Source organism: Canis lupus, chromosome 11, assembly GCF_011100685.1.
Source record: "Canis lupus familiaris isolate Mischka breed German Shepherd chromosome 11, alternate assembly UU_Cfam_GSD_1.0, whole genome shotgun sequence".
Classification (NCBI taxonomy): Eukaryota; Metazoa; Chordata; class Mammalia; order Carnivora; family Canidae; genus Canis; species Canis lupus.
This window is the reverse complement of record NC_049232.1, coordinates 56,610,653-56,623,133: the sequence shown is the minus strand read 5'-3', so window position 1 is coordinate 56,623,133 and position 12,481 is coordinate 56,610,653. Positions and strand designations below refer to the sequence as shown.

The 12,481-nt window shown below is 46.7% G+C and overlaps 2 protein-coding genes across 3 annotated transcripts; one reads left to right on the top strand and one right to left on the bottom strand.

Moving 5' to 3' along the window:
• Window positions 1–258: 258 nt before the first annotated feature.
• SEC61B (SEC61 translocon subunit beta) lies at window positions 259–6,768 on the bottom strand. Its single transcript, NM_001003326.1, is given in 4 exon segments — window positions 259–542; window positions 3,742–3,843; window positions 6,372–6,469; window positions 6,665–6,768. Coding segments are annotated over 4 exon segments (291 nt in total). The 5' UTR covers window positions 6,668–6,768; the 3' UTR covers window positions 259–454.
• A 360-nt stretch (window positions 6,769–7,128) lies between these two features.
• ALG2 (ALG2 alpha-1,3/1,6-mannosyltransferase) lies at window positions 7,129–11,661 on the top strand. 2 transcript variants are annotated; one of them, XM_038552927.1, is made up of 2 exons: window positions 7,129–7,344; window positions 10,160–11,661. In XM_038552927.1, exons 1-2 carry the CDS (start codon window positions 7,144–7,146, stop codon window positions 11,060–11,062), a joined length of 1,104 nt encoding a protein of 367 aa, XP_038408855.1. In that variant the 5' UTR covers window positions 7,129–7,143; the 3' UTR covers window positions 11,063–11,661. The 2 variants fall into 2 exon arrangements, with proteins under 2 accessions (XP_038408855.1, XP_038408854.1); XM_038552926.1 differs by having other exon boundaries at window positions 7,129–7,491.
• The last annotated feature ends 820 nt before the right edge of the window (window positions 11,662–12,481 follow it).

Here is a 12,481-nt window from a genome sequence, read left to right as displayed (position 1 = left end):
GATGGAGTCACAGACACACTCATTAACAACCACAGAACACACAAGATAACAATCACCAGGACAGAAGTACCTAGGAGAAAACAAGCCATGGCCAGTAACAGTATGTTGGACTTGAGTGACTGCATGGTCACCCAAGGAATGGTCAGTCCAACAAAGAAAACAATCACCCCAACACGTTTTCTCCATACTCACTGGTAAATCTAAAGGCAGAGGGACTAAGGGACGTGGTGGTTAGGTATCAGCAATGAGACTTCGTATAAATGAATTAAAAAGTTTATTAGCCATAGAAAAAAACTGATTCCTTAAAACCAATTCGTGTTAAGTTCCTTGCAAAACAATAAGCTAACAGAATATTTCTTTCTCACTAACAGGAAATCACTATGCTTTTGGTCCAAGATATGTTGAGTTTTTTTTCCTTCTTCTTCAGATGACAGACAGATGGATGTAGCCGAATCTATGAACGAGTGTACTTGCCCCAAATGTGCAACATAAATACAGAAGCGATGAACAGAAGACTCATAACCAATACTGGAACAGGGCCACTGGAAGTAAGAAGAGAAGGCATGCTTACTTTTATTAATAATACATTATTATAGCTGTTAATAATAAAGATTGCTGAGGGGATAAAACAGAGGGAGTACCCTAAGATTCATCTAAGGGGTATCATTTACGACATTTAATAATATTCTCCAAATTATTATTCTGGGTATTTTGAGGCTGTGGGGATGGCATTGTGATTACTCAGAAAGGAGAAATCCTTATTTTTTTAGTAGAATGTACTAAAAAATATACAAATAAAATGATTTGATGTATTGAAGACACTAGTGTCTCTAATTTCACATATTTGATATTTTCCGTAATAAAAAATAACAAGAAAAATTCTCCAGACTCTTTAAGTGCAAATAACCCAAATGCTGAACTATGATTTCAAATGAATATTTATTTACAGAAAACCTTCACTGGGGCACTGGGGTGGCTCAGTCAGTTGTGTCTGCTTTCAGTTCAGGTCAGGATCCCAGGGCCCTGGCTCCCTGCTCAGCGGGGAGTCTGCTTCTCCCTCTCCCTCTCTGTACGCATGTTCTTTCTCTCTCAAATGAATAAATGAAATCATTTAAAAATAAATAAGTAAATAAAACGAGGACAACCTTCATTGTCTAGCTAGAAGGCACTAAGCATACAAAGACACATATCACATTGTAAGTTAGAAACTCACTTGATAAACAAACTCGTGACCCAGGACAAACAAATATTAACCTCATTTTATCAACAAGGAAAACTGAAGCTCAGAGATTATTACTTGCCTAAGAACACATAGCCAGAACAGAAAGGAGAGACCTGAACTCGGGTTTTCTGATTTGATACATATTGCTCACTCTTTCTCTTTAAGGTTCCCATCTGGTTGTATCTCTGAGTTTAATACAGGAAGGAAATTGGTTTTACTCATCAGCCCTTCCCTAAATCAACTGCTTTTCAAGCTGAGAAATCAGTACATGGGTTTCTTAAAAAGAGAACCCCTTGATCTCACACAACCTATGGATGCTGACTATGATGAAACGTTATGGTCCTTCCTTTGTGACTTGCCTGCCAACACCAAGGTGGAAAATTCGAGATGTCACCGCACCTCTCAGATACAACTGGGTAGCAGACAAGGGAAAAGACCCCAGAAATCTTTACAGTGAAGGCAGTGGAGTAACAGAGTCCACTAGTGGCCGATGAACAACGCACAGAGATCAAAGTCCTTGCTACACTGTTCTATTCTTCCAAAATCTGTACAATTGTGGGAATAAACAAATTTAAAAGTACATGGGAAGTAATCCTCATCGAGTTACATTTCATCACACCCCTACTTTGGTGCAACATTAGAGCAACATGAGACACAGAGCATGAAGCTGGGAGTGCAGCTCCCAGAGAGCTGGAGTCTGGGAACCAACCGTCACCCCTGAGCGGTGACTGTGGCCCTGTTACTTGCCTTCTTCAAGCCTCATTTTCCTCATCTCTAAAATGGGGATAATCTCAGTGCCTCCCCCATCGGGTTGCTGAGGTATTAAGTAAGTTAATACAAACACAATGAAAGCTTATAGTAATCTCCTAGGAGATCCTATTATCAGCGGAAAAAAAAAATTCTCAACTCCTAAGAACCAGCAATAAGCTCCAACATGTAGGTCTGTAGATATAAATTCCCACAGCGTCTTTTCATCAAAAACATCTCTCTTACTGATGATAAACTGTGGTTTAGGACACTTCAAGAACAGCTTCTATCCTGGGAGGACTCGAGAAGTAGCGGAAGCCTGCCTGGCTGCTCAAGAGCACAAAAGCTAAGAGCTGGCGTAGGCCAGACACCCCCATGAGAACAGGTTTGACCAACCTCTTGAGAAGTGTGTAAAGTAGACCCCTGGAGACCCTGAAGAACAAGGGGCTTCAAAATTTCTCTCTGAATAACCCACAAAAATTACCTTGAAACAAAGAGCAAAGGTTTTTAATACCACTAATGCACACACACACACACCAACCCCAGGAATGATTTCTCAAACTCATCCTCACCTTACAAGTCTTCAATAGAACAGTTAAAAAAAAAAAAAAATCAATGAATAAAACCAAATCTCAAGAATTCTAGGGAAGTCTTCGTCAACTACGTTTGTGATCCAAGTCAAGCTACAAGTCAAGTTAATTAAATTAATCCAAATAAGTCTGTCTTTCTACCAGACAAGCAGTATGGAAAGAGCATGGGCCTGAACAGTCAGAAGACATAGTTCCAGCCCCTGCTGTATGGCTTCCACACATAACTGCCTCTGTGAACAGAGGCGCTATGCAAACAGGAGTGCATCATTATTCCAATTCCTCAGCCACTGGGTTTAAGCAGCAAATGGCATAAGCCGTGGTGTTCTAGAGCCTCATGCTAAGAGACCTGCAGGATTAGCTCTGCCACACGGTACCAGAAACCAGGGAAAGTAAGGCGAGCAAGGCCTGGAGACCCTGGATACCCATCTTCTATCACCCATCACCTAATGAGCACTCCCGGACCGAAGAACTTACGAAGTGGTTAAGTTCACCCTCCAGGATCTAGCCACCACCCACCAAAGGCAAGGAGGCCAAAGAGCTTTTGGTAACACAGCCTAATGCAGAAACTCCCATTAGGTTGTGATAATATCGGCCTGAGCCTCCAGGAGATCTTTGAAAAATCACCCAACTCCAATTCAACTGGTTACTCCTATATCTCAGTGTGGGACCAGAACACCAAATGAAGAGCAATTTCACCTAATTAAGCAGTTTTCCCTCGAGTTCTTTCCATTGCCATCATTTATTCTGACACAGCTACACAAAGATCTTCCCTTGCTTTCACTCAATCCATGAAAAGCTGTTATTGCAGGCTCTAAACTAACTGATACACAGGCAAACCGAAACGAGCCCACACAGCACAAACAAAACTCTTATGTACCGTAAATCCCATCCAAACTGCCCAATAGCTGTGGGACCCTGAAGGTCTGGGCAGCCCCAGTGGCTCAGCAGTTTAGCGCCTGCTAGCCAGCAGTTTAGCCAGTTTAGCGCCTGGCCCAGGGCATGATCGGAGTCCCGGAATCGAGTCCCACATCAGGCTCCCTGCACGGAGCCTGCTTCTCCCTCTGCCTGTGTCCTCTGCCTCTCTTTCTGTGTCTCTCGTGAATAAATAAATAAAATCTTAAAAAAAAAAAAAAAAAAAAAAAAAGACAAAAAGAAACACAAGGTCTGCTCCCCAAGACTTACACCTTGAGCCCAGGTGAGTCTTCCGTGTAGAATCGCCACATGCCCCCAGTGCCCGCTGAGGTGGTGCGACCTGCGCTCCTTGTCCCACAGCTGGCATTTTTTCTGTAAGAAAAGAAATATTACAAACAGCTTGCTCTGGGAAGCCCTTACAACAGCATTATAATATATGCTACTACTGTGCTACTAAAGAACCAAAAACAAAACAGCCCACAAAATACAAAAACTTTTCTTTGCTAGCACCCAAATTCTTGCTTTTATTCCACTGATCATGATAACCACTAAGATAAGTACCTGCCATATGCTATGAATACAACCACCCCAAAGTAGTCACCGATTCCAATCTATAAACGAGGAAAACAGGCTCATAAAGGGTAAAGAGCCTAGGACCACGCAACCAGCCGGGAGCCAGGCTAGGCAGTGAACCCGGTTCTGACTCCAGAGCTCGTTCACCTGCCCACACATACGGGTGCCTCCTTTGGACAATGCATTTCAGTTTCTCTTCCCATGTATTTTTGTGAAGTCAAGTAATAAGCCCCTGCTTAAAAAGCCCTGAATCCATATAATCTGATCTTAAAATGACTCCTTTAAAATGCTTTTAAGTTACTGTATATGCTACAAAAGAGATAAAAAACAATTTAGCTTTCACTGTAATCCAGGTCCTAAAACGGGAGTATACATTTAAAAAAAATTATTTTGTAATCTGTCTCCACTATTTCGATATACTGGCCATAGATCTTGGGCAGAGATAAGATGTGAAAAAATGTGGGGAAACACCCAACCAGAACGTGTCCCTCACAAGGGAATGAAGGTCTGGGAGATGAGCTGAGTGACGCAGGCAGCCCTGGCACACAGACGTAGCCAAACAGCACTGTGCCACCGACCACTGCATGGAGTCAGAAACCCGAAGTGAAAACCCTAGTGCCACCAACTTTTCTCACTGTGCTTCCAACTCTGATCCTAATCCCCATCTCACCTTGCCATGGCCTTTACCCCAAACTCTAGTGCAGACACATTGACTACTGGCTACATGGTGGCCTGGAAATTCGTAAATCCATCTGTACGGCTGTTTCTATGAGAAAACTGACTGCAAATAGCAAACATAATAGTACCAGGATTTACAAATCAATTCATACACTTAGAAGAGCCTTCACACACAAGGATATACATTATTTAAGCTGCGGGATAAGTACCTGATATTTTCCTCCTTGTTCATAAAAAGAACTTGAGCTAAATGGTAAACCCAGTGTGAACAGAAATCATCAGCTGAGCCAGGTCAAGGACCCATGCGCTTTCCCACAACCTCCCAACTGCAGTGCGTGTTCTCAAAGTCTCCTGGAATTACAGGAGCCCCAAAGAAATCAGTCTAGGCTCTTTAAAGATTTCTTATACCTGCAGGCACGTGGAACAATGCAGAGTACCTAATAATCAGGGCGCCTGGAAATACCAAATGTACTCAAAATACCTCCCATCCCTCCACTGGAGAGCCAGGAAGAAGTTAATAGAGCCCATTTTAATCTCCTCGATTTCTATTAGGTGTCTATTTTACCCTTTCTTTCTGGCCACAGTGTAACTGCCTCCCTCTTCCTATAGCCTGTGGTTCCTTCAAAACTCCCAAGACTAGAGAGTGGCTTGATTCCTTCAACCATTCATCATTTACTGTGTCAGGCCACATAGCAGGAGATGATGGGCCATTGCTGTCAATATCTAACGAAGGAGAAAAATATGGAAACATGAGAACAAAATCCTCCAGGAACAAAAGAGAAGCCTCACAGCTCCTGCTGCTTTCCAGGTCTGGGAAGGCCCCAAGAACCCCCCAGCTTAGTCCTGCAGAATAAATAGAAACGGGGTGGGGGGCGGGATTTGTCTAGGGCTTCCACGGTAATTAGCTCAGGTTGCTGCATCACCAGAGGAGAGGCAGCAGGGCTGAAAAAACACTAGAGCATTAGTAGTCACCCTTTCTCTTTTTTTTGTTTTAAAGTTCAGCAACAAGAAACTGAGAACCTAAGAAGATGTGTTGAGAGAACCAGAGGGCAGGACCGGCTGGAGTGGAAATCACCCTGAGCGAAGACTTAGGAAATGCAAACGTCTAGATGAGAGAACTTGGGGCTAAACCGGAACAATGGACACGAGAAAGGAAACAACTGATGAGAACCTTCTGGAGTGCCGTCCCATCTTGCAAATGACTAAACAGAGACAGAACAGAAAAGAAAAAAAAGAAAAAAAAAAATCCACGATGACCCTTAAGTTTTGGCGCTGGGAAAGGAGTATGCGTGGTAGCAGCAGGGGAGAGAAAACTGGAGCAGAAGCGGAGATGAAAGAGGAGCTCTGCCTCTGACAAGTGCGACGGGTCCTCCAGGCCAAAACAGGGAGTGCAGAGCTCAGGTCCAGGCACACCCGGTTCGACGACATCGGTTTTCTCTCCAAGCAGGCAACTTGCCTTTCCTAAGAGCGGTTGGAAGGAAACACCGCCTCCCCCTCGGGACACCAAAGACCTGAGGCCACGTCGCCTGAGGCTCATTGTGCCCCCGTGACTCGTAGTACCCCGGGGTCTTCCTCCTCCGGACCAGCGAATCCTTGGGCCCCACCCGCCTCTCCGAGCCCACGGCCAGGGGGGTCGCGGGGATCCTTACCTCTGCCGGACCGTGGACCCGGCCGCCCGGGCGGCCACTGCTTTGCTGGGAGAGCGCCCCGACGAGCCCACGTTAGTGCCACTGGGGGTCGGACCAGGCTAGAGAGAGAGACACGCGGAGACAAGCGGGGTGAGCGCCCCGGCACGCCCCCCGCCCCCCGCCCCCAGACCCAGCCCCTGCACGGGAGACCGGGCAAAGCAAGGAGACCACGAGAGGAGCGCAAGGAAGGGAAGGGAAGACGCGGGGCGACGCGGGGAGGCGCGGCCAAGGAGGGCCGGCTGGGGCCACCGTACCATGCTGCAGGCTGGACGGCGCCCGACGCTGACACCGACCGCGAACGAGCGCTCGCTGAAGTGCTCCAAAGCCCGGCGGCCGGAGAAACTGGCTCAGGCCCCGCCCCCAGGCCCCTCGCAGGGTCCTCGCTGGCTCCAGGGACGCCTGGGCTGTCCCACCAGATGCCTGTACAAATGTTGTTACAGGCGACTCCGTCAGCCGCCTGTGCGGGGGGCACAGACATTCCGCCTCCTTCCTGTGGGTCGCAGCGTCCTTCATAGAGTCCGATCCCCACCAAACGGAATATACAGCCACGCTCAGGGGAGAAATTTCCTCCGGCAGACACACTGGGCGCCCGCAGGCTTGCGCTGACGTGGCCTGACCCACGCAAGCGCCGCGAGGCGTGGTCGGCCCCGCAGAGAGGCCCGCTGGGGGCCCGGAAGGAGCATGCGCGGAAGCCGTGAGGGAGGGGGCGGGGCGCTGGCGCGGCGTCGCGAGCATGGCGGAGAAGCGGGGCCGCGACCCGGAGCCTGGGCCCAGCCCGTCGGTGCTGTTTCTGCACCCGGACCTGGGCGTGGGCGGCGCCGAGCGGCTGGTGCTGGACGCGGCGCTGGCGCTGCAGGCGCGCGGGTGCAGCGTGAAGCTCTGGACGGCGCACTACGACCCCGGCCACTGCTTCGCGGACAGCCGCGGGCTGCAGGTGCGCTGCGCCGGGGACTGGCTCCCGCGCAGCCTGGGCTGGGGCGGCCGCGGCGCCGCGGTGTGCGCCTACGTGCGCATGGTCTTCCTGGCGCTCTACGTGCTGTTCCTCGGCGACGAGGAGTTCGACGTGGTCGTGTGCGACCAGGTGAGGCGGCCGCGCGGCCCGCCGGGGAGGGCGCCCTGCGGGGAGTGCGGAGCCGAGCCCCCCCCGCCCCCCCGCCCCGGCGTGCGGCTCCGAGCCGCCGGCCTGACCTGCGGAGACGAGCTCCGGGAGCGACGCTGGTTCTCGAACGTTACGGACGCGCTAAGGTTGCACGTGGTTGCGGGGCCCGCAGAAGCGATCCTGGCGCGGCCCCGCCGTCTGCGTGTTGGCGCGGTTCCCAAGTGGACGGGGCTTGGGGCTCGCCCTAGGGACGCGAGCATTACACGTCCATGCAGAGTCACTTTTTACTTCTCGGTGACCCGTGTGTCCTTCGCCTCTTTGCATGATTTCCTTTGACTCGACCTCCAGGCCACATGCATCCTTCGCACTGCCTCCAGGTGTTGCAGACAGGCCACTCCGCTCCTCTGCAGCGTTGTGTTGAGAGCAGGCGAGACTTGCCGTGCCCTGTTACATCTGCTCTCCCTTTTAGTCTTGGAGGAAGTCAGTAATAATGCCCGCCTGAATCTGCGCTCTAGCTATTTTGGATGCTGTGCTTTCCCCGCCCCCCTCCCCCGAAAAAAAAGCAAATTTATTTTTAAAAGTAACATTTACTCAACAAAAATTCAAATAGTGTAAGAGAGTGTAACGTGAAAGTCCCATCCCAGTTCCACTCCCCAAAGGTAGCCCCTGTTAGCAGTTTCTCCTGTAAACCCCCGGAAACTGCCTGTGGCCGCCCCCGCATTCGCCTCTGTTCTCAGATGGATCTTCTTTGCAGTAATGAGGATGACACACCTACTGTTTGATAAATCGCCCCCCCCTTTTTTTTTCCACCCAAAATTCCTGTTCGGGACATCTTTATCAATATTGGAGGTTCATTTCATGTTTCTCAATGGTTGCTGGAAAATCTGCTTTTGGTTAAAAGCACCATAATTTATACATTCACCTGTTAAAGAACACTCCTTGTGACCAGCGTGTTGCAAATAGATCAGTATTGTAATGGACATTCTTGTACCTTTTTTCTACTTCTGTCAGCGTGCCCTTTGAGTGAATTCCTGGAAATAAAGTTGCTGTCCAAGAGTTTATTTTAAATGTCAATAGGTATCGCCAAGTTTGCCTTTCTAAGAGGTTGTGTCATTTTGCTCTCCCACAGGGTATCCCGTTAATTCCATGCTCTTGTGCACAGTGGATGTTATCAACCATTTTAATCTTTGCAAATTGAAAGGGAAATAGGTTTAAGAACCTATTTCTTTTTTAAGACATGGACATTTCCAAACATCCTGCATGTGTCACTAGTCATTAAGCATGAGGCAGCCAAGACTATGGTGAATAGAAAAAAAAAAAAAAAAAAACAGAGTTTGGAAGTAGGAGACCCGGGTTTAGTTCCAAATCTGCTACTTTATAACTGTGAAACTCCCTATAAACTTGGCATAAATCTTTCTATAAATCTTAAGGTGGTAAGTGAGCTAGAGATTAAGTAACTTGTAAAGATTACCCAACAAGAAAGTCTCTAGTAATGGCTGGCACATAGTTCGTGTTTAGTAACGAATACGATTAACATTTATTGAGTAATGCTATGTGCTAATTTCTTAAGCATTTTACATGTACCCGTGCATTTAGTAATCACAAAACAATACAGGGGTTTTTTGAACTGCAGTTGTCACCATGTTATAAAAGAGAAAACTGAGGCATACAGAAGGGTAGATTACTTGCTCATGGTCAAGCAGTCTTGATTCCAGAGCCTGAGCTCCACTTCCTTTTTGGAGAAACCTAGTAGAGCTACTCTGTTCCTGTATGGTAGCCAGTAAGCACCTGCAGCTATTAAACACTTGAAATGTGGCTAGTCTGAACTGAGATACAGTGTAAGTATACACATCTGATTTTAAAGATTTAATGTGGAAACATAGAATGTGAAGTGTCTCGTTAACTTTTTTGATAATGATTACATTTTGAAATGATAATACAATTTTTTAAATATTTTATTTATTCATGAAAGACACCCAGACTTAGGCAGAGGGAGAAGCAGGCTCCATGCAGGGAACCCGACGTGGGACTCGATCCCTGGACTACAGGATCACGCCCTGAGCCAAAGGCAGACACTCAACCACTGAGCCACCCAGATGTCCCTGAAATGATAATATTTTAGATAAATATTTTTTAAAACTTCACCCTTAAAAATCTTTGTAATATGGTTACTAGAGGGATCCCTGGGTGGCGCAGCGGTTTGGCGCCTGCCTTTGGCCCAGGGCGCGATCCTGGAGACCCGGGATCGAATCCCACGTCGGGCTCCCGGTGCATGGAGCCTGCTTCTCCCTCTGCCTATGTCTCTGCCTCTCTCTCTCTCTCTCTCTCTCTCTCTCTCTATGACTATCATAAATAAATAAAAATAAAAAAAAAAATATGGTTACTAGATTTTTATTTCCATCGGACAGTGCTGTTCTAAGGGAAACCATTGGACTTGCAGCCTTAAATATTTAGCACACAGCCAGCAGATGTCTGCAAGCCCTCCCTACACCAGGCCTTGTACTGGGTGAGTCTAGGGGAGCACAAAGCAGAATCAGGCATTGCCCACAATGAGCCCACAGACTAGCAGGCAGGGGGGTGGTTGTACATTTGACTTGGTTGAAGTCAAGTTGACCAGTCTGTATCTGCTGTTGACTCTTGCTTTGGCCAGGTGTCTGCCTGCATCCCAGTGCTCAAGCTGGCCAGACGGCGCAAGAAGATCCTGTTTTATTGTCACTTCCCAGATCTGCTTCTCACCAGGAGAGATTCTTTTCTGAAACGCCTATACAGGGCCCCGATTGACTGGATAGAGGAATACACCACAGGCATGGCCGACTGCATCTTGGTCAACAGCCGGTTTACCGCTGCCATTTTTAAGGAAACATTCAAGTCGCTGTCTCACATAGAACCCGATGTCCTCTACCCATCTCTCAATGTCACCAGCTTTGACTCCACTGCTCCCGAAAAGCTCGATGACCTCGTCCCCGAGGGGAAGAAGTTCCTGTTCCTCTCCATCAACAGATACGAAAGGAAGAAAAATCTGACTTTGGCACTGGAAGCCCTAGTAAAACTGCGTGGGAGATTGACATCCCAAGATTGGGACAAGGTCCATCTAATCATGGCAGGTGGCTATGATGAAAGAGTCTTGGAGAATGTGGACCACTATCAGGAATTGAAGAAAATGGTCCAACAGTCTGACCTTGCACAGTGTGTGACCTTCCTGCGGTCTTTCTCAGACAAACAGAAAATCTCACTCCTCCACGGCTGTACCTGTGTGCTTTACACACCAAGCCATGAACACTTTGGCATCGTCCCTTTGGAAGCCATGTACATGCAGTGCCCGGTCATCGCTGTTAATTCGGGTGGGCCCTTGGAGTCCATCACCCATGGTGTCACAGGGTTTCTGTGCGAGCCTGACCCAGTGCACTTCTCAGAAGCAATGGAAAAGTTCATCCATGAACCTTCTTTAAAAGCCACAATGGGACTGGCTGGGAGAGCCAGGGTGAAAGCAAAGTTTTCCTCGGAAGCCTTTACAGAACAGCTCTACCAGTATGTCACCAAACTGCTGGTATAATCAGACTTTTTTTTAAAGGAATTTGTGCTGTATTCGTTAGTATCATTTTTTGTAGATTGCAGACTCATTTCTGAGACCTAAAAAGAAACCTAGAGTCCATTGTGGAAGCAATTAAAAGAAAAATACAATTGAATCTTGAATCTGAGCCACTTTCCTATGCACCACACCTTCCCATCTACTTTTTCAGAAAAACAAAATCCTGTTTATCCTTTAATTATTTCATGTCTTACCAGTGTTAATATATAAAAATGATGCAATTCCATATTCACCAGAATCTTTCAATTCTGTTTTTTCTAGGCTATTGTTGCTTTGCCTACAAATTTTGAGTCCTCGTGTGCCTTACTTGGTTTTGATAGTTTTAAGTGTATTATCATTAAAGTTGATTAATTTGGGTTCATCACATAATGAGAACAGGGTCACTGTAGTTCGCAAAATCAATGCACCTAAGCATTCACTATCCTCTGTTAGGAAATTTTTATTAGTCATACCTTTGCCTGGATCCATAGAAGAATGTTCTGTACTTCTTCACAAAGATGATTTATTATATTTTTGCACAATGAGATGTGACAATAAAAGATGTTTATCTTAGGAAAAGAAAAGGGCCTCTGGGTTCTGTTTGGTATTGTTAGGAGTGTGGACAGCCAAGCCTGAAGCCTGAAACAGTAAACCAGGTGTTGAAGTAATGGGACATTGTCACTCGTGGGTGTGCATCTTACTGTATGGTTGGTTTCTTCATGTCACCTGAGTCGTTGGCTTTGTTCATATTGTTATTTTGTTAAGCTCCTCCTACCTGTTAGACACAGTTACTGTGTGTCCTTCAAGTCCTGCTTTCCATGCCATGGCTGTGAAGCTTTCCTTGACCCTCCTCCCACCTTCCTCTCCCCAGCCTGTGTGTGATCCTCTTCCATGTACCCTAGCCCTTTTGTGGCACTGAGCAGTTTTAGAGTTCCCTACTTACTTGTTGGCCTAAGTAAAATAAACATAAAGCACTTTTCAATGTATCTTTAAAGCTAAATTCTTTTTTTTTTTTTTTTACCACTTTTTTAAAAATTCCAGCCCAACTTGGGGCTTAAACTCACAATCCCAAGAGCAAGAATCCCATGCTCTACCAACTAATCCAGCCAGTGCCCCAAAAGCTAAATTCTTTTTTTGAAAAAAAGCAATCAGTGATCACTAGCCAAAGGCTCCACATTCATCACTTCTGAGAGTACAGACCTGAGAGCCTAACAGCCTTAGGCAAATTACTTAATTTCTGTGCCTCAGCTGCTTCATCTGCTGTAATATTTTACATTCTTCATGGAGTAGTTGTGACATCACAAAAATACACGTAAAGTACTTAAAAACAGTACTTGGCACATGGTATGGGCTATAGAGATACTAGCTATTTTATAATTTGGGGAGACTGAAAACCTGCAGAAT